Source organism: Tripterygium wilfordii, chromosome 8 (assembly GCF_013401445.1).
Source record: "Tripterygium wilfordii isolate XIE 37 chromosome 8, ASM1340144v1, whole genome shotgun sequence".
Classification (NCBI taxonomy): Eukaryota; Viridiplantae; Streptophyta; class Magnoliopsida; order Celastrales; family Celastraceae; genus Tripterygium; species Tripterygium wilfordii.
The window spans coordinates 2,231,020-2,252,147 of NC_052239.1; the positions used below are offsets into that span (position 1 = coordinate 2,231,020).

The 21,128-nt window shown below is 37.8% G+C and overlaps 3 protein-coding genes across 3 annotated transcripts; 2 read left to right on the top strand and 1 right to left on the bottom strand.

Moving 5' to 3' along the window:
* Window positions 1-491: 491 nt before the first annotated feature.
* On the bottom strand, window positions 492-5,914 carry LOC120004125 (probable alkaline/neutral invertase D). Its single transcript, XM_038853378.1, has 5 exons — window positions 5,757-5,914; window positions 4,796-5,261; window positions 3,837-4,268; window positions 2,032-2,590; window positions 492-1,122 (listed from the first exon to the last, which is right to left on the bottom strand). Exons 2-5 carry the CDS (start codon window positions 5,186-5,188, stop codon window positions 827-829), a joined length of 1,680 nt encoding a protein of 559 aa, XP_038709306.1. The 5' UTR covers window positions 5,189-5,261; window positions 5,757-5,914; the 3' UTR covers window positions 492-826.
* A 2,845-nt stretch (window positions 5,915-8,759) lies between these two features.
* On the top strand, window positions 8,760-15,345 carry LOC120004064 (bifunctional fucokinase/fucose pyrophosphorylase). The gene is made up of 7 exons (XM_038853289.1): window positions 8,760-9,240; window positions 9,872-10,154; window positions 10,712-11,076; window positions 11,874-12,000; window positions 12,102-13,115; window positions 13,726-14,447; window positions 14,696-15,345. Exons 1-7 carry the CDS (start codon window positions 8,893-8,895, stop codon window positions 15,089-15,091), a joined length of 3,255 nt encoding a protein of 1,084 aa, XP_038709217.1. The 5' UTR covers window positions 8,760-8,892; the 3' UTR covers window positions 15,092-15,345.
* Window positions 15,346-15,766: 421 nt separating this feature from the next.
* Window positions 15,767-19,854, top strand: LOC120003401 (ORM1-like protein 2). The gene is made up of 3 exons (XM_038852374.1): window positions 15,767-16,127; window positions 17,391-17,539; window positions 19,295-19,854. The coding sequence occupies exons 1-3, from the start codon at window positions 15,942-15,944 to the stop codon at window positions 19,431-19,433; spliced, it is 474 nt and encodes a 157-aa protein (XP_038708302.1). The 5' UTR covers window positions 15,767-15,941; the 3' UTR covers window positions 19,434-19,854.
* Window positions 19,855-21,128: the final 1,274 nt, after the last annotated feature.

A 21,128-nucleotide genomic window follows, 5' to 3' on the forward strand; every position in this document is an offset into this window, starting at 1 on the left:
CAGCAATTCTTTTTCCGCAAAAATAGGGAGTAACCAATGGATCTCGGTCAAGTCGGAGAAGTTAGTGACGTGAAGAGACAGAAGACAAGATAGGCCTTGACACTGACGTGAACAGACAGAAGAGGCAGAAGACAAGAGAGGCCTTGACACTGATGTGAACAGACAGAAGAGACAGAAGACAATAGAGGCCTTGACACTGACGTGAACAGACAGAAAACAAGAGAGGTAGAAAAGACAAAAAACAAGAGAGGCAGAGAGAGGGAGTGTGGAAAAAGTTCACCATGACCATTGTAATAGAAGATCGAGTTTGTCTATATGTCGAGACGAGTTCAACATGCCTGGGCAAGGTCTGCAGCACGCGACCTTGCCTAGGCATTGTGATGGTAATAGACAATCAATGAAACCACACACTGATCCTAGAAAATAAACCAACACAAGACTCAATAAATTGCCTTCCATGTTTCGGAGAAATTCCGCTGAATTCAGGCAAGAAACAGTTTGAAATTGCATGCGAGTCTTTTCCATTGGAACTGTAACTGTCCTTCATACTAAACAGGAATCATTCTGTAATGTTTACAGCCTCAATCCTCAGAAGTTAACAAATATCAAGTCTCTTCCATCATCTATACAAAAAGAAAATCTCTTTCGTCATAAACAGAAAAATTGAGTCTTATACTTGGATATCAAGAAGCTAGTCCTTGCAGATGTTATGGTACACAAATCAAACTTCTATAGAAACCGAAAAGGACGACCAAAGAATGGTTTTAGTAAGTTCCCAGAATTCTTGCCTTCGGGTTTCCTTTGTCAGTATCCATTTTATTCTCCATCAGCAAGTCCAAGAAGACGATCTCTTAATGACTGGCTTCATTTGCTTGTCCTCTTCCAAAGAAATCATACCCAAGTGCGAGGGATCCTCCAACATCATCTTGGCCACCAAATATCCAGCTATTGACCATGTCTGGAACTTTCTTGCCTGTTTACCGATGTATTTCCCAAGTTTTCCATCATAGTACTCCGGCCAACTATCTTTTAGTAGACGGGTCTCAGCTAGATCGATCAATCGTCTTGCAATTTGTGGCCGTCCAGTTTTGATGCAAGCAGCAGTTAGCAACCACAAGAGCACTGCATTCAAATATTTAGATAAAGTAATACTCCAGCAAAAAAAAAAAAACCAGAGAGAGAAGATATTATGAAAATCAAAAGTTTTCTCACCCTCATAGCTCATAAGACTTTTAACTCGACTTTCTCGGCCAAACATAAAGTGCCATTGATAAACGTCAGAAACAATTTCTTTTTCCACTACTTGGAGATGATCAAAGAAGCGACTCCTTTCTATAATTTAGCCCTAGAAGGCAACTTGTTTAGTATACCTCTGCATTATTGATAGTTTTCTTCTTCTTTTTTAAAGAAAATTATCAGCTGTATCATCTATGGTTATATCCAACTCCGATAGACATGCTCTAGAGTCTAGAATTCAACTAGTATTGTTAACAACGACTTCCTCGTACCAGATAGAAGAACAGAGCTAAATAGCAGCTACTTGAGATCAGTTAAGCAAATTCAAGGTAATCTTACTTCACAAACAAGTCCGCTTGTCCAAATGTGGCTGTACCGTATTTCATCAAAAGAAAGTAATTGTCACATTTTAAATATCAATGTTTCAAGTGGAACAAATGGATTAATCTTTATTCATATCAATGTCCTGGTAAATAGGTTTTCTTCATGAATAAAGCAGGCAATGATGAAGGAATATGCCCTAATGAGAAGCTATGAACAATGGTCAGTGATACTGGCGGAACTAAAGTCATATCTAAAAAGGTTGTACACAAACTAGGTCAGAAACCATAACCCCATCCAAGTCCTTATAACCAAGGTTAAATGAACAATAATAATTTTTGTTTGTTACAGAAAAGAATCGTCCAACCTACTTAATCACTAAATTAGTTGACAAAGTCGCATTGAATATTTGACTTGACATCTTATCTTATTTAGCATCAATGTGAAATCTTATTGAACATTAGAAAGACAAACCTGGCCAAGATCCTCCATTATGGTAGCTCCATCTTGTATTCTTGGGATCACAACCAGTTACAATTCTCCATTCATGACTTTCTATTGCAGGATAACATATTTTTAGAGGCATTTCTCCAACCAGTTCTTCCCAGCGTGCTTCTATGAGATCCATTATAGCTGCTGCTTGTTCTGGAGTAGCAAGGGATGATAGAATTGCTACACAGTTGCCCAAAGCAAACCAGCGAAAATCCATTCTTGCAGGACTAACATTGCCAATAAAATAGCCACCACGTGTTGGCATAAAATCAAAGACCCATTCTGGGATTGAATCAGGGATAACGTTAAACTTATTTACTGCAGTGTGCGAGTACTCCTCAGTTTTATATCTGTAAATGTCGTTTAACTGTTGGAAATCAAGCCAAAAGTAACCTCGCATGTGATAACTCATGGCATGCAAACGTTTCACAATTCTTTCAATGAACTCTTTCCCTTCAGCATCATGTTTCAACATAGCCAGAGCACATCGCAATGCCATGAAAAAGAGCGCTTGAATTTCAATGGGATAACCATAAATACCCTGCAAAATGGATTCATGAAATGAAAACCATGTAATAAAGGTAAAACCTTTGAATCCTCAAAAGAGACAAGGAATACTAACCATTCAGCTATCAAAACCTCAAGTTATAGCTATGCAAAAACTATGAGGGAAGATCAATGCACACTCCATCAACGGAAAATTGAGCTTCATTTTTTTGAAATTATTCATATTAAATTAATTCGAGACAACCAACCAAAAAATTATCATTAGAGACTTCCAAAAAGTTCTGTAGAAATTTGCCACCCCAACTAATGTCCTTTTTTTGTGAACCCTTCACAATGTGCCTTCATAATAGACACGGAAGCCATTAATCATAACCATCAATATTTGCTGCCCATATACATTCCACTTGCACAAAAAGCATCTCATGTTATTCACATAAAAAAAATCATGCATTGCATTTCATCATTGCTTTCTCCGCATATTTTTCAGTCAAGTTTTACATGATAGGTAAAGACACATCAGATTCATGAAAATGATACATTGTAATATGCCCACTGTAACCAAAAAAAATTTATATTTCCTGTAAACAATGTATAATGTCAACTGAGATCAACTAAAGATCAACAAATCTTATGAAAGTATTTAATTCCTTGTGTCACATGAACTGGACCTGCCTGAGGCCATTCAGGCATCATTCCCAACTTTTCTTTTCTTTCTTACAAGGCACCACTCACAACTACGCAAATCTAAGCCTGTTGCAATTTGTTTCTAAAGTACAGCAAATAGCAGATACTGTGAAATAAGTAAAAGTCAAATAAGGCCAGTCACAAGAAAATTGTAGTGTTGTTGATAAACTAAATGACTCAAAAATAAAAATATAAAGGCAATATTGAAAAGCAATATTAGGACCCTTAATGTGTAGATAGCAGATTTTATTGCTCATGAGAGTGCAAACGTTCCACGACATTTATTAGTATTGGCCAATTAATTAGTAGAGTGCAGGTATCATAATTACAAAAATACAACTAGAATCTGTTCCCCAACAATTTTAACTAATAGTTGGTCATCTTTTTTTGAAAGGGAAATAACTGACTGTCCGCTTGCATCCACAAACAAACTAAAATCCACGAACTTTAATAAAACTGACCCCCTATTACCAAGACATTTCTTTCAGAACACTACTATTCCCAAGACAAATTTACTAAATCTCAAAAGCATTTTGAAATTTAAATAGGGAAAAACTGAAACACAAAGGTACAGACAGATAGAATAGGAAATTTACCATTCTGCGATCAATCATAGAGCAGCCATCAGCACAAAGCAGGGTTGGGAATGTATCAAAACCCTCTGATAGACATAGAGCCAATATAAGTCTCATCCCCTTTTGACACTCAGGTGTCTCTGCTAAAGACAAATCCCCTGTCGATTTTGTATATGCACGGAGCAGAATGATCCACCAGAACCCAGAGTCAACAGGAGCAACTCTTCCAATTGCACTCTCGCCAAAATCTGCTACTATGCTATCTGTCTTCCGAACAGGATCATGAAGAACTTTGAAACTTGCAGGCATTACGCCTTCTCCTAGCTTGAAACGGTCTATTCTTTTTTCCCACCCCTGAAGTTGTAGCGTCTTCAGAAGGAAGTTCTTAACTATGTCAGGCTCACCGTTCATCAGAAAGGCCAAAGCACTGGGTACAAAATCTCGTACAAAAACCTAGAAGATAAAAAGAGAAGAAAACACAGATGTTGAATTAAAATTTTAAATTTTACGCATGGACTTCCTCACTTCCACTATGTTTTCAACGTTTAATTTGGAATATTTACGTAATCATGATTTTTAGAACTATGAACGCAAAACAAACAAGTCATCCCATTAAAAATTCAACCATAATTCCCTCGCACTGGGTTTGTTTATCTCATTCTATCACGATTAATTCTCTTACAGCCTCAAAAACAGTAAAAAAAATTACACTCAATAAAAAATATTGCACACTGCTACTGTAAAAAGTTAATTGGTGATTTTCCTTAATTAAACTGGAAACAGTTAAAGTTACCTCCAATTTGGAACTAAATTTCCAATTTTGTATTTTCACAATATATATAACAACCACCTACTTAAAGTATTCTGTTTTGGCAGCTAGATAATGGATATATATACTTTTTTTATGAATGGAATAAACTAAACATATAAATTACTAATCCACAAATGCATTGTGTTGTCATACTTAATCAAGGTCATACCTGATCATAGTTCAAAACCTCCTCCGAGGCATGGTCATAAGCAGCAATGGTCCCAACAGGTTGACCCCTAAAATACACCAAAGACCGTCTGAGTGCCTCCCAGGCCTCAGCAACCATCGGGTGGGGCTCGAATGAGTTGCGGGTCGATGAGGCTGGCGTGTCAAATCCAGACCGGCCACCAGGAGAATAAGAATATAAGTTCTCGTAACTATCTAGGCCTTTTGATAGCCCAATTGAGAGCTCACTGAGAGACCTCTCATCGAATGACCTCTTTCTCTCAATGTTGAGTTTTGGCTTGTCAAGGAGACGGGAGAGATCATAGTCGTCCATTTCAGAGATGGAGCAATGTGAGCTCACATTTCTAAGTCCCATCATCTCTCTATGCCCGTCCATTTCTCCTCCAATCTTTTAAAAACTTGTACTGAATCCCCTACCTCAACGTGGAATCTACAACAGATTTTTTACCCTTGAAAAAAAACACTATTTAGAGCTCAGACTATGAGACTAACACATAATATGGAAACAAAATTCAGAATCAAAACTGAAACAAAAAGGCTTATATTAGGGGGAAAAAAACATATCTAGAAACTAATTTCCATTCAACAGTGGAAGACATTACCATTAATAAGGACATGATTTACACAATGTACCCGAAATCGAAACAAGAAAGTCAATGAGACTTGCAAACTAAAATTTAAAAAGCGTGCAAAACAGGCTTTTCCCGAGAAAATGACAAAAGAAATAAATCACAAGCATAGATCACGATCTCTTCATAACTTTCAAGTTTCAACCAATAAAAATTCGTAATTCAAAAAATAAACAATAATTTCTCGACAATTAAAGGAAATCAATTGAGGTCCTCGTACAAGCAAATCCAGATCTAAAAAATCTGAACAGATTGATTTTATTATCCCTTTTTTTATGTCGAAATACAAGCAAATAGGGAAAACAGAGTGCAGACCGTGTAGAAGCTGATATGGTGGAGAGGGCGGTGCTCCGGCTCGAACAGTCGCCGGCGATTTTACCGGTAAATTTGTCGGCGAAAAAACGAAGAGAGAGAAAAGAAGGAAAAGAAAAAGTCTTCGGTTAGGCAGAGCTTGGTATTTATAGTAAGCCAACGAATTTGCGTCTCTATCCAAATGTAAGAAAGGTTAACGGATACCGGAATAGCCGGTGAGAGCTCGAGGTCGAAATTGTCGTGAAAAACGTCACAGTTTCTCTGTCCTGACTTGACAGTACTTTGGATCTTATGCTAATATACTGACAACCTCTTTTATCGGTTTCTGGAGTCCCAATTGTCTTGTCATTGCCATCTTTGATGTGAGTTGATATATAATTTTAGTTTAATTTATTACTTAGGATTTTATTTGTTAATTTTTTTACCTTAAAGTGAAATAATAACTACTACCAACGAGGGTGGTTCCATTGACAATCAATTAGGTTATGCATATGTGTGTCAAATGTTTAATTCTAACTATAAATATATTTTTCAGCGATATTTCAAAAAAAATAATAATAGTAATTACACCAACGTTTGGATCACAATTTTCAATGCTAGACACACATTGATTCAGTAAATATCTGCAGACAACTCCTATAGTTGAGTGTAGGATCGTCTGATCTGTTTAACAGTGTAAGATCGATTATGTTTTTTGATGATTGATTATGTTTTTTGATTTTAAAAAATAGATCGGACAGTTGCATTGGAAATTGTCGGTATCCCATTTGGATGTAGATAAAATAAATTGGGGAATTAACTCACTTATGTAAACCATTTTTATACGTCACAATTAATGATAAATGGATGATGTATTAATTATTTTATTAATGCTAAGGTTTAAGTATATAGAAAGCAACCCTAAATGGGTGAACCACGTTGATCACGTTTATCAAGTGAACCCCACGTTACTTGTACCTCCACCAGTACGAGCTTGATATTAGCTGTAGAACAAGTGAACAACCATGACACTTGCACCTTATCATATATTATATATAAATAAATGTAATATGTGTGTATAATATATATATATATATATATATATAAATTCTCCTATGTAGACCAAAAGTGTGGACCAAGTTTGTGGACTTGTTTTTTAACCATAGATGTAACGGGTCTCATAATAATTGTGTGGCCCCCACTTATGTTGTGTTTTATTACAACCATTGGATTTTGGTCTACAAATTTGGTCCACATAAGAGAATTTCTGTATATATATATATATATATTGATTTCGATATTCATGTATGTATGTGTATTGCTTTGGTAACCACGTTTTTAACCTGCAGCTTGCATTTCGCGGGCCTGCCTCAGCGAAAATGGTAGGATTTGAAATTTGCTTGTTAAATTCACAACGTTTTGGGTTTGATTTCTCGTTAAGTATATATTGTGACTTATCTAATGTATATTGCGATAAAATATTTTATGTGGTTGACATAACGGTCAAAACACAAAAATTCAATAATAAATATAGGCTCTGTTTGGTGTACAGAATCGGTAGTGGTTTTGTAAAGCGATTCCGTTGTATTAAATCGTGCAAATGAGGAAACTATAGAATAGGGATAGAGACGAGGAAACTACTGCGAATACTCTTAGAGTGTGTTTGGATTGAGGGATTTGGGGGGAAGGGAAGAGAAGGGAAAGGGAAGGAAGAGAAGGGAAGAGAATGGAAGAGAAAATACATTTCCCTCTCTCATGTTTGGATAGATAAAAAAAGAAATGAAAGAAAAGTAGTTTAATTTACTAGTTTATCCTTATTTTTTATGTTTAAAGTGTTATGTCCAAGGGTAAAATAGGTTTTTAACTTATAAGTAACTTAATTAGTAATCTCTTCCCTCCAAATGACTCCATTTTGGGAGGAAAGAATTTTGACAAAAATTTAAAGAAATCTTCCTCCCAAATCCCCTCAAATCCCTCCCCTCAATTTTTTATAAACTATCCAAACAAATGAATTGGAAGTAAACTCACTTTCCCTTCTCATCCCTCCCCTCCAAATCCCTCAATCCAAACACACTCTTAGTCAAGAGAGATGGTGGGCAAAGTCGTTATACAAGAGGAATATAAAAATGACCCTGAAGCAAAAGGATGGGGAAATACAATATGATCTAAACTTTAACTCTTAATTCTTATTTAGAAGACCCTCTCTAACTTAGGCTTGGGAGGTTCACCTTGACAAGGGGATCACCCGACACCTTTTTCTTATTTTTCATTGTAGGTCTCGAGGTGGTGACATTTAGTTAACTCTTCAATCGTCTAAAGGAGCTGACGTATTGATTGTGATAATTTTTTCCTTCAAAATTGGCATCGTATGTGGGAACGACATATCACATTGAGACAAGCTATGGCTGATTAACGTCAAAATGAGCTAACAGACCACGTTTTAATTTCGTCGAAACGACGACGTTTATTTATTTTTTTTAAACTTCATCTGTCTAACACGACAACGTATTTTATCTTTATCTATCGTCTAGATGAGGACTATTTGCACTCCTCATTTTCTTATTGATACCCCATTTCCTCCAAAGTCCAAACGCGGCCCTTAGCCACCCTGAGTCTCTAGCCGGTGCACTCGTTGGTGGTGGTGGTTCGTCGTTTCATCGCCAGATTTAGTCGGATCAAAGCTTTTTCTTCACGATGGCCGCCAGCTTCCAAGGACGATTCCAGAGGCTACAGGCGACGGTTTGAGACGAGGTTGGTTGGGTCATGCTCGTGAGGGTCAAGAGAAGCTTTCAGTAGGTCAGTGGCCGAAAACGGTGGCCAGACCAAGCAGTGGCAGTGGTGGCGGGTGATGGTGCGCGTGAGAGAAGAGAGGGAAATGAGATGTGAATGAATTTGTTAAGGGCGTGTTTGGTCGTTGGGGGAAAAGGGGTGTGAATGAAGAAATAGGAAGTGCAAATAGTCCCCACCTTGTCTTAATAAACATACCATAATACGACGCTGTTTCGTTATCAACAGATCATGTCCGTGCATTTTGGCTTTCAGTCAATCGACTCCATCATTTCGACCGTCTTTGTACTCAAGAGTAATGCTCCCCAGTCCCCATGTGCGCTTCCAATTAGGAGTACAAGACAATTCCTGAGAACCCACAAAGTCGCGGGAAATGATGGAATCAGGGAAAGGGAGAAGATTCTCGAGAACCAAACAGAAGGTGGACTTGGAGGCAGTCTTGCGGAAATCATGGTACCATTTGAGGTTGTCGGTGCGGCACCCAGCCAGGGTCCCTACCTGGGACGCCATTGTGCTTACGGCCGCTAGTCCTGAGCAAGCTCAGCTCTACGAATGGCAGCTCAAGCGGGCCAAGCGCATGGGCCGGATCGCTCCATCCACTGTCACGCTAGCCGTGCCTGACCCCGAAGGTCAGCGGATCGGCTCTGGTGCCGCCACGCTCAATGCTATTTACGCGCTCGCAGAGCAGTATCAGAAGCTCGGTATCGATCTTGGCCAACAGGTGTTTTGTTTGACTGTACATTTCTCTATAATAACACTATGATGCATTTGGTTGCGAATTGACTGTAGAATTCGTCAGTCTTTACGATTTACGGTTGAACGATCTGAAACCTAAAGTTGAGCAAGTGTCTGTTTTCTCTTATTAATTAATTTGTTAAAATGACTGTAGAATTTATTGGATTGCTCCAGCTATTGTGTGCGTGTGTGTGTGTGAATTTTTGAGTAATATAAATAACAAATTAATGAGTTATTGTTAGAGATAATATTGAATATCTATTTTTATGTGCAGCAATGGCAGTACGTCTAAGAAAGAGGAAAGTTTATAGTGCTTAAATTTTCTGTGTTACTTGAGATTGCAGTTCTTTTGAAAGAATGGTCAACTTGGTGCTGCTAAATTATCCAGTTCTTCCTGTATATTACCTCTGAAATCGAATGCCATTTTGGTTTGTGTTTGTACATGCGCATTTTATCTTGGGACTCAGATGATTTTGCCTCTATAAATACAGATTTTGTGGTTGTCACTGGTGCACTTCTTGGAGAAAATCTTTCTTTTATACAAATAAAATCGTTCCTTTGATATACAAATAAAAACATTCATTTACTGGCTTTGATGCAATTCATATGAACAACAGGTAAAAATTGCAGATGGCAGCAATTCTGGATCTTCTGGCCCTCATGAGAGGTCCAACAGTGAATTTCCTCCCTTGTCAATGGTTAATTTCATGGCTCAACGGCATATACTATTGCTTCATGCTGGGGGTGACTCTAAAAGGGTCCCATGGGCAAACCCTATGGGAAAAGTTTTTCTGCCACTTCCATACTTGGCAGCAGATGATCCTGATGGGCCAGTGCCGCTACTTTTTGACCATATACTTGCAATAGCTTCTTGTGCAAGACAAGCTTTTAAAAATGAAGGTTATCTGTCCTGTTATACATTTGACTAAACTTTTCCAGTGTTCTGCTTTGTGAAGCTTTTAATGAGAATTTAAGCAATCACTCCTTATACAGTTTATATTTTAGCAATTGAGAGATTTGTGTGCTTGCCAATGCTGATTGGAAATGTGGCTGGATGCACTTGTGTATGTATCTGCATTATGACTACTAATACTGTGGTAACAGTGATTTACTATCAAAGAAACTGTGTCCAGAATACTGTGCATTGTCCTGTATGGCTGATTGGCTATACGTATCAATTACTCTTGAAAAAAATGCTCCCACATGTCTACGTAATTAGTTTCATCACAAAATAACTTTGCATTCTCTTCTGCCAATCTTTTGGAAGAACTCAATGCAGCTTACAATGGAGTTGAAATGAGTTCCGTGACATTGTTAAAAATTCAGTTCAATAGTTAATGTCATTATAGCCATTTTCATATTATTGTCATCTGATGGATTTCACTTGAGGACCATTGTTTACTGACAGGATTTTGCTACATTTTTAAATTCTTACTCAAGAATTTGAATCCTTTCAGGTGGAATATTCATTATGACAGGGGATGTCCTTCCATGTTTTGATGCCTCAAACATGGTTCTACCTGAGGACGCTTCCTGCATCATCACTGTTCCGATTACTCTTGATGTTGCTTCCAACCATGGTGTTGTTGTGGCATCTAAAAGTGGGACCCTTTCTGGAAATCACGCAATCAGTTTAGTTGATAATCTACTTCAAAAACCTGGTATCGAGGAGCTCATTAAAAATAAAGCAATTCTGGCTGATGGCAGAACATTGCTTGACACTGGAATAATAGCAGCCAGAGGCAAAGCGTGGGTAGAGCTTGCCGCAGTTGCATGTTCATGCCAACCAATGATCTTAGAGATTTTGAACAGCGGAAAAGAGGTTCGATACATGTCACTATTGTTGTTGGTGTCTGGCAAGTAGATAAAGATTGTTGCATAAGCATCCATTATGCCCAGGGCTTGTTTGAGCACTGAATGTTTATGTTTGTCATGGGGAATGTCTAATGTGAGAAGAAAATTTAGGACAAAAAGTAAGCTGGAGTCCTTTTTTGTAATATGCTTTTTAACTATATTTTTTTCCTGGATATGCTTTTGCCTCCTTATATCCCGGCTGAGGCCAATTACTTTGTTTTGACTTATTTTGAGTTGTTCGATTTTGTATGAATCTCATTGTGATGAATGTATTAGTTCTCTTCAATACCTGTTTTTGTTATCATTGTATTCATCTGTACTCTGTAGCCTAGTTTAGCAACTTCTACTATTTACCCATTTTAAAGGTGGCGATCAGAACAGGCTTTTGGTATTCTTGTTCCTTTTACTGGGATAAATGTGCATGGTTCTAATCGGTCCAAAAGCTCATCTCTGCTTCTTCCAGTTTTACCTAATTCTGTGGACAAGACAACAACCTTTTTGGTTTCCATCTTTGTGGCACCAATAGAATCGGTGCCTACTTTTGATGACCTCTTGGATATCACTAGTTGCGTTTTACTTTAATTAATATTGAAACCACATGCTACATTGAAACTTTGGGCTTCCAGGGCAATGCAAATATACTTTTATCTCTATTTCTGAAAATCCTATAAATGAGTTTATATAGAAGTTCGATTGCTGATCCTTAAGTTATGCAACATTAGAGCTAATTGATTCTGGTCATGAAGCACTTTGTACTTTGTGTAGGTGAGTTTGTATGAGGATTTGGTGGCAGCTTGGGTTCCTGCAAGACATGACTGGTTGCGACAACGCCATATGGGCATAGAGCTAGTCAACAGATTGGGGAAGCAGAGGATGTTTAGCCTTTGTGCTTGTAAGTTAACTTACTGGAAATAAAAGAGCTTTATTATGTTTTCATTGTTCATGTTGGTTCCGTGATTTGCTTTGATGATTTACCCAATTATTTTGCTGCAGATGATTTATTATTCTTGCATTTTGGAACCTCAAGTGAAGTGTTAGATCACCTAAGTGGAGCTGGCTCAGGCCTGGTGGGACGAAGACACTTGTGTTCCATCCCAGCAACTGATGTATCTGACATTGCAGCATCTGCCGTTGTTCTTTCTAGCAAAATTGCCCCTGGTGTCTCTGTTGGAGAAGATTCCCTGATATATGATTCATCAATCTCATGTGGAATCCAGATTGGTTCCCAGTCAATAGTTGTTGGTATGAACATCCCAGAAGACTATGGTGGAACAACTGAAGATTCATTTAGGTTCATGCTTCCAGATCGCCATTGTCTTTGGGAGGTTCCCTTAGTAGAGTGCACCAACAGAGTAATAGTATACTGTGGCCTCCATGACAACCCAAAATATTCACTTTCCAAGGATGGGACCTTCTGTGGAAAACCATGGGAGAAGTTCTTGCTGGACTTGGGCATTCACGAAAGTGACTTGTGGAGATCAGTAGGTGGTCAGGAAAAGTGCTTGTGGAATGCAAAAATATTCCCTATCATCCCTTACAGTGAGATGCTCTCTTTGGCTGCATGGTTGATGGGCTTGAGCAATCAAAAAACAGGATATATGCTTCCCTTATGGAGAAGTTCACACCGCGTTAGTTTAGAAGAGTTGCATAGATCAATAGACTTTTCAAAAATGTGTGTTGGGTCTAGTAATCATCAGGCAGACCTTGCTACTGGAATTGCAAAAGCTTGCATCGACTTTGGCATAGTAGGACGCAACTTATCTCAATTGTGTGAAGAAATTCTCCAAAAAGAAAAACCAGGAGTTGATATATGTAAGAACTTACTAGATCTCTGTCCCAAACTTCAAGAGAAGAACTCTATGATTCTTTCCAAAAGCCGAGCATATCAAGTGCAAGTTGATCTTCTTCGAGCATGCAAAGATGAAATAGCAGCTTGTGAATTGGAGCACAAGGTTTGGGCCGCTGTTGCTGATGAAACTGCCTCTGCTGTGAAATATGGTTTTGGAGGTATGTAAATGATGAACACTTTCTGTGGCTAATAACATTACGCGTTGTAATGTGCCATTTGCTAGCCCTCTTGCACGCTCTTGTCTTAACTACAACTTTCCTGATTTAAGTAATTTATTCATGAAAAGTTGTCATTATGGTATTTAGGAACCGTTGTACAATGTTTCTGCGCAAGGAAAAATCACAAAGATGCCATTTCCCAAACCCCTGGCATCGCAAAGCCTTTCCTTCAGGATTTGCAAGTATTTCCCTTGGGCGTTTTGAAGTTTCTCCGCCAAACATGTGTTATTGGCTCTTAATTTTATTGACGGTGACTCCAAAATTTGAATATTTTTTCCTATAATCCTTCTGTTGTCAATTTTTTATGATCCTCAAACCACATTTTGTTTTCATCATGGTTCCTGTTCCACTACTAAAATATTTCGCTTGATTTAGGGGAAGCAACACCTATATCTATATGGAATTCTGAAAAATGCGAAGGGTTGACTCTGGAAAGAAAGGATTAATCACCAGAAAGCTTAGTGTTTGTGCAACTTCTCAAACAATTTGCACGTATACATTGACCTTTTGGCTTTAAACATTTCATATTTAGTTTACCTTTTCTATCCAGGGCATCTCTTGGCGTCGCCCAACAGCAGCTCAGTAAACAATAACCTTGACGGCCATGTGGATCAGCCTCTCCACCATAAGCGGGTAAAAGTTGAGTTACCAGTTCGGGTAGATTTTGTTGGGGGCTGGAGCGATACGCCTCCTTGGAGCTTGGAGCGTCCTGGTTGTGTTCTGAACATGGCAATCAGTTTGGAAGGTTCCCTTCCTATTGGCACCATCATAGAGACAACTGAAACAAGCGGAGTGTCAATTAGTGATGATTCTGGAAACGAATTATACATTGAAGATGTTTCATCTATTTCTACTCCCTTTGATAGCAATGATCCTTTTAGGCTAGTCAAATCTGCATTGCTTGTGACTGGTGTTATTCACGGCCATGTACTTGGATCCATGGGTTTGCAAATCAAGACATGGGCCAAAGTCCCCCGTGGTAGTGGTTTGGGGACTTCCAGCATCTTGGCAGCCGCTGTTGTGAAAGCTCTTCTTCAGATAATTGATGGAGACATGAGCAATGAAAATGTTGCTAGACTTGTTTTAGTATTAGAGCAGCTCATGGGGACAGGAGGTGGCTGGCAGGATCAAATCGGAGGTTTGTACCCGGGAATTAAATTTACTGCCAGTTTTCCTGGAATACCATTACGACTCCAAGTTATCCCGCTTCTTGCTACTCCTCAGTTGACCATGGTGTTAGAGCAGCGGTTGCTTGTGGTATTTACTGGTCAAGTAAGTACTCTAATTCCTTTTTTCCTGGATGAATGATTTCTATGGTCAGTCTCATTCCTTAAAAAATAATTTTAGAAGCAGAAAGAATATGGTTGAATGGGTGGAAGTTGTTAGTCTACAGCTTCTTCCACTTCGAAAAGGCTTCTTTTATCTATATGTGAAGTTTCTTACTGAAATGGATTTTTTTTGAATAAGCTTCTTACTGAAATGATATTGAAGTTAGATTGTATCCTACAATCAATCTGCAGGTTAGACTTGCGCATCAAGTCCTCCAGAAAGTGGTTACTCGCTATCTTAGACGGGATAATCTTCTTGTATCCAGTGTTAAGCGCCTGGCCGAACTTGCAAAGATAGGAAGGGAAGCTTTAATGAATTGTGAAATAGACGAGTTAGGAGATATAATGTTGGAGGCATGGAGATTGCATCAGGAACTGGATCCCTACTGCAGCAACGAATTTGTTGACAGGCTCTTTGCATTTTCCGAACCCTACTGCAGCGGTTATAAGCTTGTGGGTGCTGGTGGTGGAGGGTTTGCACTGCTACTTTCTAAGGATGCCGACAGTGCAAAAGAGCTTAGATATAAACTAGAGCAAGATTCAAACTTCGATGTGAAAGTATATGATTGGAACATCTCTTTGGTATAGTCATCGCAATGGTATTATCCATTTATACGCAGCCTCACAGAGCATACAGGGCGAACTATTCTTTAGCCTTTTACATCATCCATTTGTAATCTGTAAATCTTGAATATGACCTTAATTTTTCTCCCCTTGCTTGGTAGTCATATAGATTCTTTGTTGTTGTCCTATCATTCTTGTACAATAAGTCTGTAGAATAAAGGCTGCTTAAGCTGAATAAGATCGAACAATATGGTTGCTCTCGTAACCCTTTCTTTCGATTTGCTGTTGACAGCATGGTCATTATGTGGGATAAGATCTGTGTATATTTTGCATATCCCTGATCTTGAGACACATGCCTCTGATCCCGCTCACTGCACAAGCACGTATATTTTGCATGTCCCTGATCTCGAGACGCATGCCTCTAATCCCTCTCACTGCACAACCCTCGTACACAAGGGTCTTTTTTTGCCTTTGGGATTTTTTTAGTAATAAGATGTACTGTTCTGCCCTTGCTAGTTGCAACTTGCTAATCATGACTTGTAGGGCCTTTTTTATTTGGGTCCAGCCCACAAGAAACCTAGGATTTGGGTAGCCCATAGCTTAACGAGATTGGGTCCAGCCCACATTGCTGAGTCAGAAAAAGTCGTTACTTGAAAAAATATTTGTCTGCTAATGCTATTGGATCGCTTTGGATTTCATCTATAATCATCAACAGCTTCCATCTGATATTAAAATCCAAATCATCAAAAAAGCATTTATGATCACTGTTCCAACAAGAAACAGAGCGCACTGAATTCCATCAGACCTCGATTGGAGAAACCAGAACAAATCGATTCAAGAAGAAGACGGAATAGGAGGATTTGAGGAGACATAAATGGCGAATTTGTACGTGAAGGCGGTGCCACCGGCGGATCTGAACCGGAACACGGAGTGGTTCATGTACCCAGGGGTTTGGACCACATACATCCTCATCCTCTTCTTTTCTTGGCTTCTTGTTCTCTCCATCTTTGGCTGCTCTCCTGGCATGGCATGGACAATTGTCAATCTCGCTCACTTCGGGGTATGTTTCATCTTCTGTTCGTATGTTCATATATGTATTCATATGGTTTTTTTTTTTTTAATGTTGTTTGTTGATTTGATTTTTGATCTTTCTAATAATAATTGTTTCACAATGAATTGATTGTTTCGTTTTGGTATTTTACTCTTGTTTTCTGTTATATTGTTTTCATTTGTTAGATGGGTTGCTTGATGCTGGAATTGACTTTCTGACTCAGAATTTAGGGTTTGCTGCTATTTTGATTTGATGTCTTGGTCTTATAAATAAGAATGACATAGTTTACGTGTTTGGAAATTGGATTTGCGTATCTTTCTGGCTTAGAGATCATTAGTTTCATTCTGTTTTGTTTAACCTTCGATTGTGGCTAAGAAAAAATGGAGGTAGTGCATTCAAGAAGAAAAAAGAAAAAAAAAAGTCTGAGGTAGGAAAAAATGGAAAAGATATTTAAGAATTATGGCTCCTGTAATTTGATTTCAAGAAAGGGTAACAAGTTTAGAGCGAGTACTAGAGTGTTATTCAATAGATTGAAGATTTTAGCTGGCTTGCCCATCCACATGGTAGTTCCTGATTCCAAAATTTGTGTCGCAAGATTCATGATTAATGCAGCACTTTTTTTCTGGGACATCAAATTTTTATGCCTTCAATGTTGTGCCTCAAAAATTTTGTCTTTAATTTTTTGTATTTGTTTCATCCCTCTGTATTTGATGATACAACTGATGGATTGAGTCGGAGCACACGAGTACAATGTTTGTGGGAAAATTGTTACTCAAAGAAACAAAAATGTCATCGGAAAATCGTCTGACTGGATTAAATACATAGTGCTTCACTAATACACTTTTCTCTTTATGTATCCAAAAATTGTTTGCATTCTGTTCTTTCTGCCTTTTGGTTTAACTGCTGAGGCATTTGGCAGTGCAGATTGGAGATAATATAATCATTGTTTGATAATTGACTGCTCTTTTTCATCTTAACAGATGCAATCAGTGAATAACAGATCAAATGATATTTAACTTTAAGTAGCTGTAAACAATAGGCTACTGAACTTTTTTAGCAGGGATCTGATTACCATTATTGTATTACTGTAGCATAAAAATGTGAATATAATTGTTATGAGAATGCTCAATCAAGTGATCAACTCACCTTTGGCATAATATTTACTAGTAGATCTATGTTTCTATTCTTTTTTTCTTTCCCCATTTTTCTCATCATGAAGTAGTTGCTTCATTTTCTATGAATTATGATTATGGAGCATGCTTCTTCCCTCAGGTTACCTATCAGTTCTTCCACTGGAAGAAAGGAACTCCTTTTGCTGAAGACCAGGGGATCTACAACAGGCTGACTTGGTGGGAGCAAATAGATAATGGAAAACAGCTAACACGTAACAGAAAATTCCTAACTGTTGTACCTATAGTTCTGTAAGTTCTGTGATATTACATCATTCAAGTATCTCACAACATATTTTGAAGTTTTTTTTTCTCCTCTTTATTTTGATGCATAAGCATACTCTTGAGCTTTTTTATTGGTATGCTCATTTGCTCTGCAACTAGGCATGTCGAACATTTATTCATTGTCTATCTTACTTGTTGGTGGTGCTGTTGGTGTTACATTACATGTTCTTAGCTATTGAATTTAGGTGTTTAAATCATTTCAACCAGTGGATTAGTTTCCCCGGCGATGATCTAATTTATCTTGTATGCATGTGATAGAAAGAGGGTGTGGAGAAAATATATACTTGCCTTAAGTTTTTGCGCTCATGTTATGCAGTTTATGGCTTGAAGGTCATGCAGTGAAATTCTTGGATACTTTTTAACTTCAATGAGCCATCTAAGTCATGTTGTGCATACTTATTGGGGTTGGAATATGGTCATCCTATGTGAAAAAATTTTGAGCTAAACAAAAAGGTTAACTGGAGTAGAAGAAAGTATAATCCGGTTGTGGATGGGAATTTTACACTGCAGACTAGGTTAGAAGCTAGATTATAAGATTATTCATGAATGTCAGTCTAAACCCTAATGATTTAGTCACGGAGCTTGCTGTTAAATTTCTGGATTGCTACAACAATACTTCTGATCAACATGAAGAATTGGGAAAGTGAAACTCTGAAATGTTATTCTTTGCCAATATGTTGATGGTTTGCATGACTTTGAAAATTTGGATTGATGAAGTATGGCAGTCACAGAGAATTTCCATGGGAGCTGCCACATGTACTAGCAGGATAAAATCTGAAATTCTATAGCTTGGGCACATTCTCCTTCATCACAGTCATCATCCTGATCCCCAAAGCATTGATCCCAAAGAATTTGGGGGAACATTCTTCTTTTTTCTGGGGGAAAAATATTCCTGATATTTGTGCTAAGATTCACAGCTGGTGATGGGTTATAATTCACGAATTAGGGCTTCCCATATACGATTGGGAGAATGTGATTGATTTGAAAGACCCATAAGGGTTCTTTTAAGGCATGTTGCTGAATGGGATATTTGCTTTCAAAAGAATTTAGTGCTGCTGTAGGAGTGCCTGTGGTTGCATGCTGTTCGTTCTTGAGATGTTACATGTTTCATTTTACAGGAAAGCTTGCAAATAATAATTTCTTTCTCAACCTTTGGCTCTTATTTTGTTTAAATTCCCCTGCGTAACATCCTCTCAAAAAGGGAGGCCAAAAATGGACTTCTTCATTGATGGCATGCATTGTATGACAGTGTAGGCCAACTACATGCACACACTTTCCCTTAATCTGCAGTGCAAGGATTCTTAATCTGCAGTGACACTCGAATTTTTTTTATGAGTTTTTAGTAAACATTTGTCTTGGACTCGCCGTAGGGCAGTATTTTGCTCAGTTAGAAGGAATGGTAAACTTTTCTCGTTACTGTATGATCTATGAAATATTCGTAAGGATAATCAAGAGAAAAGGATGACTTCTTTTTAAAAAAATTCTTGTTACTGCTAGTAGGACTGGCTAAGTTTTTTTAAATTTGAATTTGGGGATGTTTTTCACCAATTCAGTGTAGTTTGTTTGTTTGTTGGTGCTCATTCCTATAATTGTTGTCTCTTTTTGCCTTGTTCTGATTCAGCACCTCTTTTGTATCTTTGCATGGTTTGCCCAACTGGTTTAGGCCAGTCCTTCTGGGTGCCAGACAAGTGATATCCTTCAGTTGTTTCACTGTTTGTACAGGTACTTGATAGCTTCGCACACAACTGATTACCAACATCCGATGCTCTTTTTCAACACACTTGCAGTGCTAGTGCTAGTTATTGCCAAGCTTCCGAATATGCACAAGGTTCGAATCTTTGGAATCAACGATGATCAGTGAGTATATCCTTGAAAACGCCGAGTTCACATGCTAAAAATGCCACTGATCCTATCTTTTGTGCTTAAGGATTGGTTTAGCTTTGTAGATAAGTCAGCACCTGAAGGATGTCTGTCGTGTACTGTGTGTGCCGACTGTCATTCTGACCGCCTCTTCTGTAATGAAGAAAATAAGTGTAAGTGTATTCTCTTATCTTTGTACAGTAGAAAGTGTGTTACATATCTGGATTTTGACGATGCCCTAATTGCGTTTCTTTGAGTGCTACAGTTTTTTTTTTTTGGGGGGTAGGGGTGGGGGGGTGTTATTCTCTTTGTTCTGGAACTTGTTTAAGCTGTTGAGAACAAAGAGATATTCAAGTGTATCCTAAAACATGCAGCTCTATTGCAATTTTGGCATGAATTTGTTTTTAAAAAATTTAAGAAAATGTATGTGTTGGCTTCTATTTGATTGGATCATATATATATATTTTTTTATCTTAGTGCTTTTATACAATCTCAAGAGTGTTTCACAGTTTCAGGTTAATTAACTCAATAATGAGTAGTCGGCTTCAGGCTTAGGTATTTCTTACCTAATGGTTAAGAGATTTCTGCTTGTTTTCTTCATATTTTCTTGTGGCTGGGCTTCAATTTGAATAAGAGAACAAACATTAGAGAAACTTGAGGTCATGATCATTAATTGGTAGAGAAGGGATGGATTTACCAATTAAGTTAGGTTTGCTCAAATTCTACATATTAATTAAGTGGAAATGCATTTGGTTGGGGGAAGGTAAATCCTCACGGACGTCTCAATGTCTCATCTCATGCATGAATCATGATCATCATCAGTTTCTCTAATTCAATGTAAAATGAAAAATGACAATGATAGCGTTGGCCCTGGTGATAAAGCATATGCTAATCATACTCTCCATCAGGATTCGGTTTTCCCCGGAGGTACGGACGGACTCACACATGCATGTATTTTTATAGGCTCGTCTGTCATGCGTAATTCGTGGAATAACACATGGATCCGTTGGATATACCGAATGCACACCCGAATGATAGAGATGTGCGACGGGTCCCGCTGTACCAAAACAAAAAAAATGAAATTAAAAAATCACTGGCAACTTCCTCAGAAAGAAAAATTTACTTCACAAAGAATTTATGGTTAAATTAGATTTTCATTAATTAATAGAAAAGGTATATAATTTGGGATATATGTTTGGTTAATAATAATAAAGGAAGTATATATGGATCGATCTCACAAGATTTTTATTTTTGTCTTTATTATTATTTTTGTCGAATTATTTAGTTTGATTGTCCTCACTAATCAGTCACGTACGTAACACTGAGGTTTAAGCCATTTAAAGCTGGTTCAACTCAGATTAGACTAATACATCTTGTTTCCTCATTTTTCTTCAAATGTATAACATAATTATTGTTTTTCCTTCACTCTTCCATCTTTTTAAGGTAAAACAATTCTCTCTATTATAATTTCCAATCCATACAAATCAATAATATTATCCGCATTGGGTTGATCGGTTTTCGTAAATAGATCGAGCCCACATGGTTTTGTCTTCCCAGGAGGTCACTTATTCCAATAATACTCTCGCAGAAACACGTTTAACTGCGAAGTTATTACGAGATGTGATTGATCATCTCCTCCAAGAAACATATTGTTAACGGTAAGAAATTGAATTTATATGTTAACACTTTCCTAACT

What these genes read in the sequence shown, in the direction of transcription:
- LOC120003401 (XM_038852374.1), top strand. Translation starts at nt 15,942, where the DNA reads ATGGCGAATTTGTACGTGAAGGCGGTGCCACCGGCGGATCTGAACCGG. An exon ending in TCAATCTCGCTCACTTCGGG is followed by an intron (nt 16,128 to 17,390) that starts GTATGTTTCATC and finishes TTCTTCCCTCAG; the next exon opens with GTTACCTATCAGTTCTTCCA. An exon ending in ACTGTTGTACCTATAGTTCT is followed by an intron (nt 17,540 to 19,294) that starts GTAAGTTCTGTG and finishes CTGTTTGTACAG; the next exon opens with GTACTTGATAGCTTCGCACA.
- LOC120004125 (XM_038853378.1), bottom strand. Translation starts at nt 5,188, where the DNA reads ATGGACGGGCATAGAGAGATGATGGGACTTAGAAATGTGAGCTCACAT. An exon ending in AGGTTTTGAACTATGATCAG is followed by an intron (nt 4,269 to 4,795) that starts GTATGACCTTGA and finishes TTTATCTTCTAG; the next exon opens with GTTTTTGTACGAGATTTTGT. An exon ending in TAATGGAGGATCTTGGCCAG is followed by an intron (nt 1,123 to 2,031) that starts GTTTGTCTTTCT and finishes ATTTGAATGCAG; the next exon opens with TGCTCTTGTGGTTGCTAACT.
- LOC120004064 (XM_038853289.1), top strand. Translation starts at nt 8,893, where the DNA reads ATGATGGAATCAGGGAAAGGGAGAAGATTCTCGAGAACCAAACAGAAG. An exon ending in GATGTTTAGCCTTTGTGCTT is followed by an intron (nt 12,001 to 12,101) that starts GTAAGTTAACTT and finishes ATTTTGCTGCAG; the next exon opens with ATGATTTATTATTCTTGCAT. An exon ending in TGTGAAATATGGTTTTGGAG is followed by an intron (nt 13,116 to 13,725) that starts GTATGTAAATGA and finishes TTTTCTATCCAG; the next exon opens with GGCATCTCTTGGCGTCGCCC.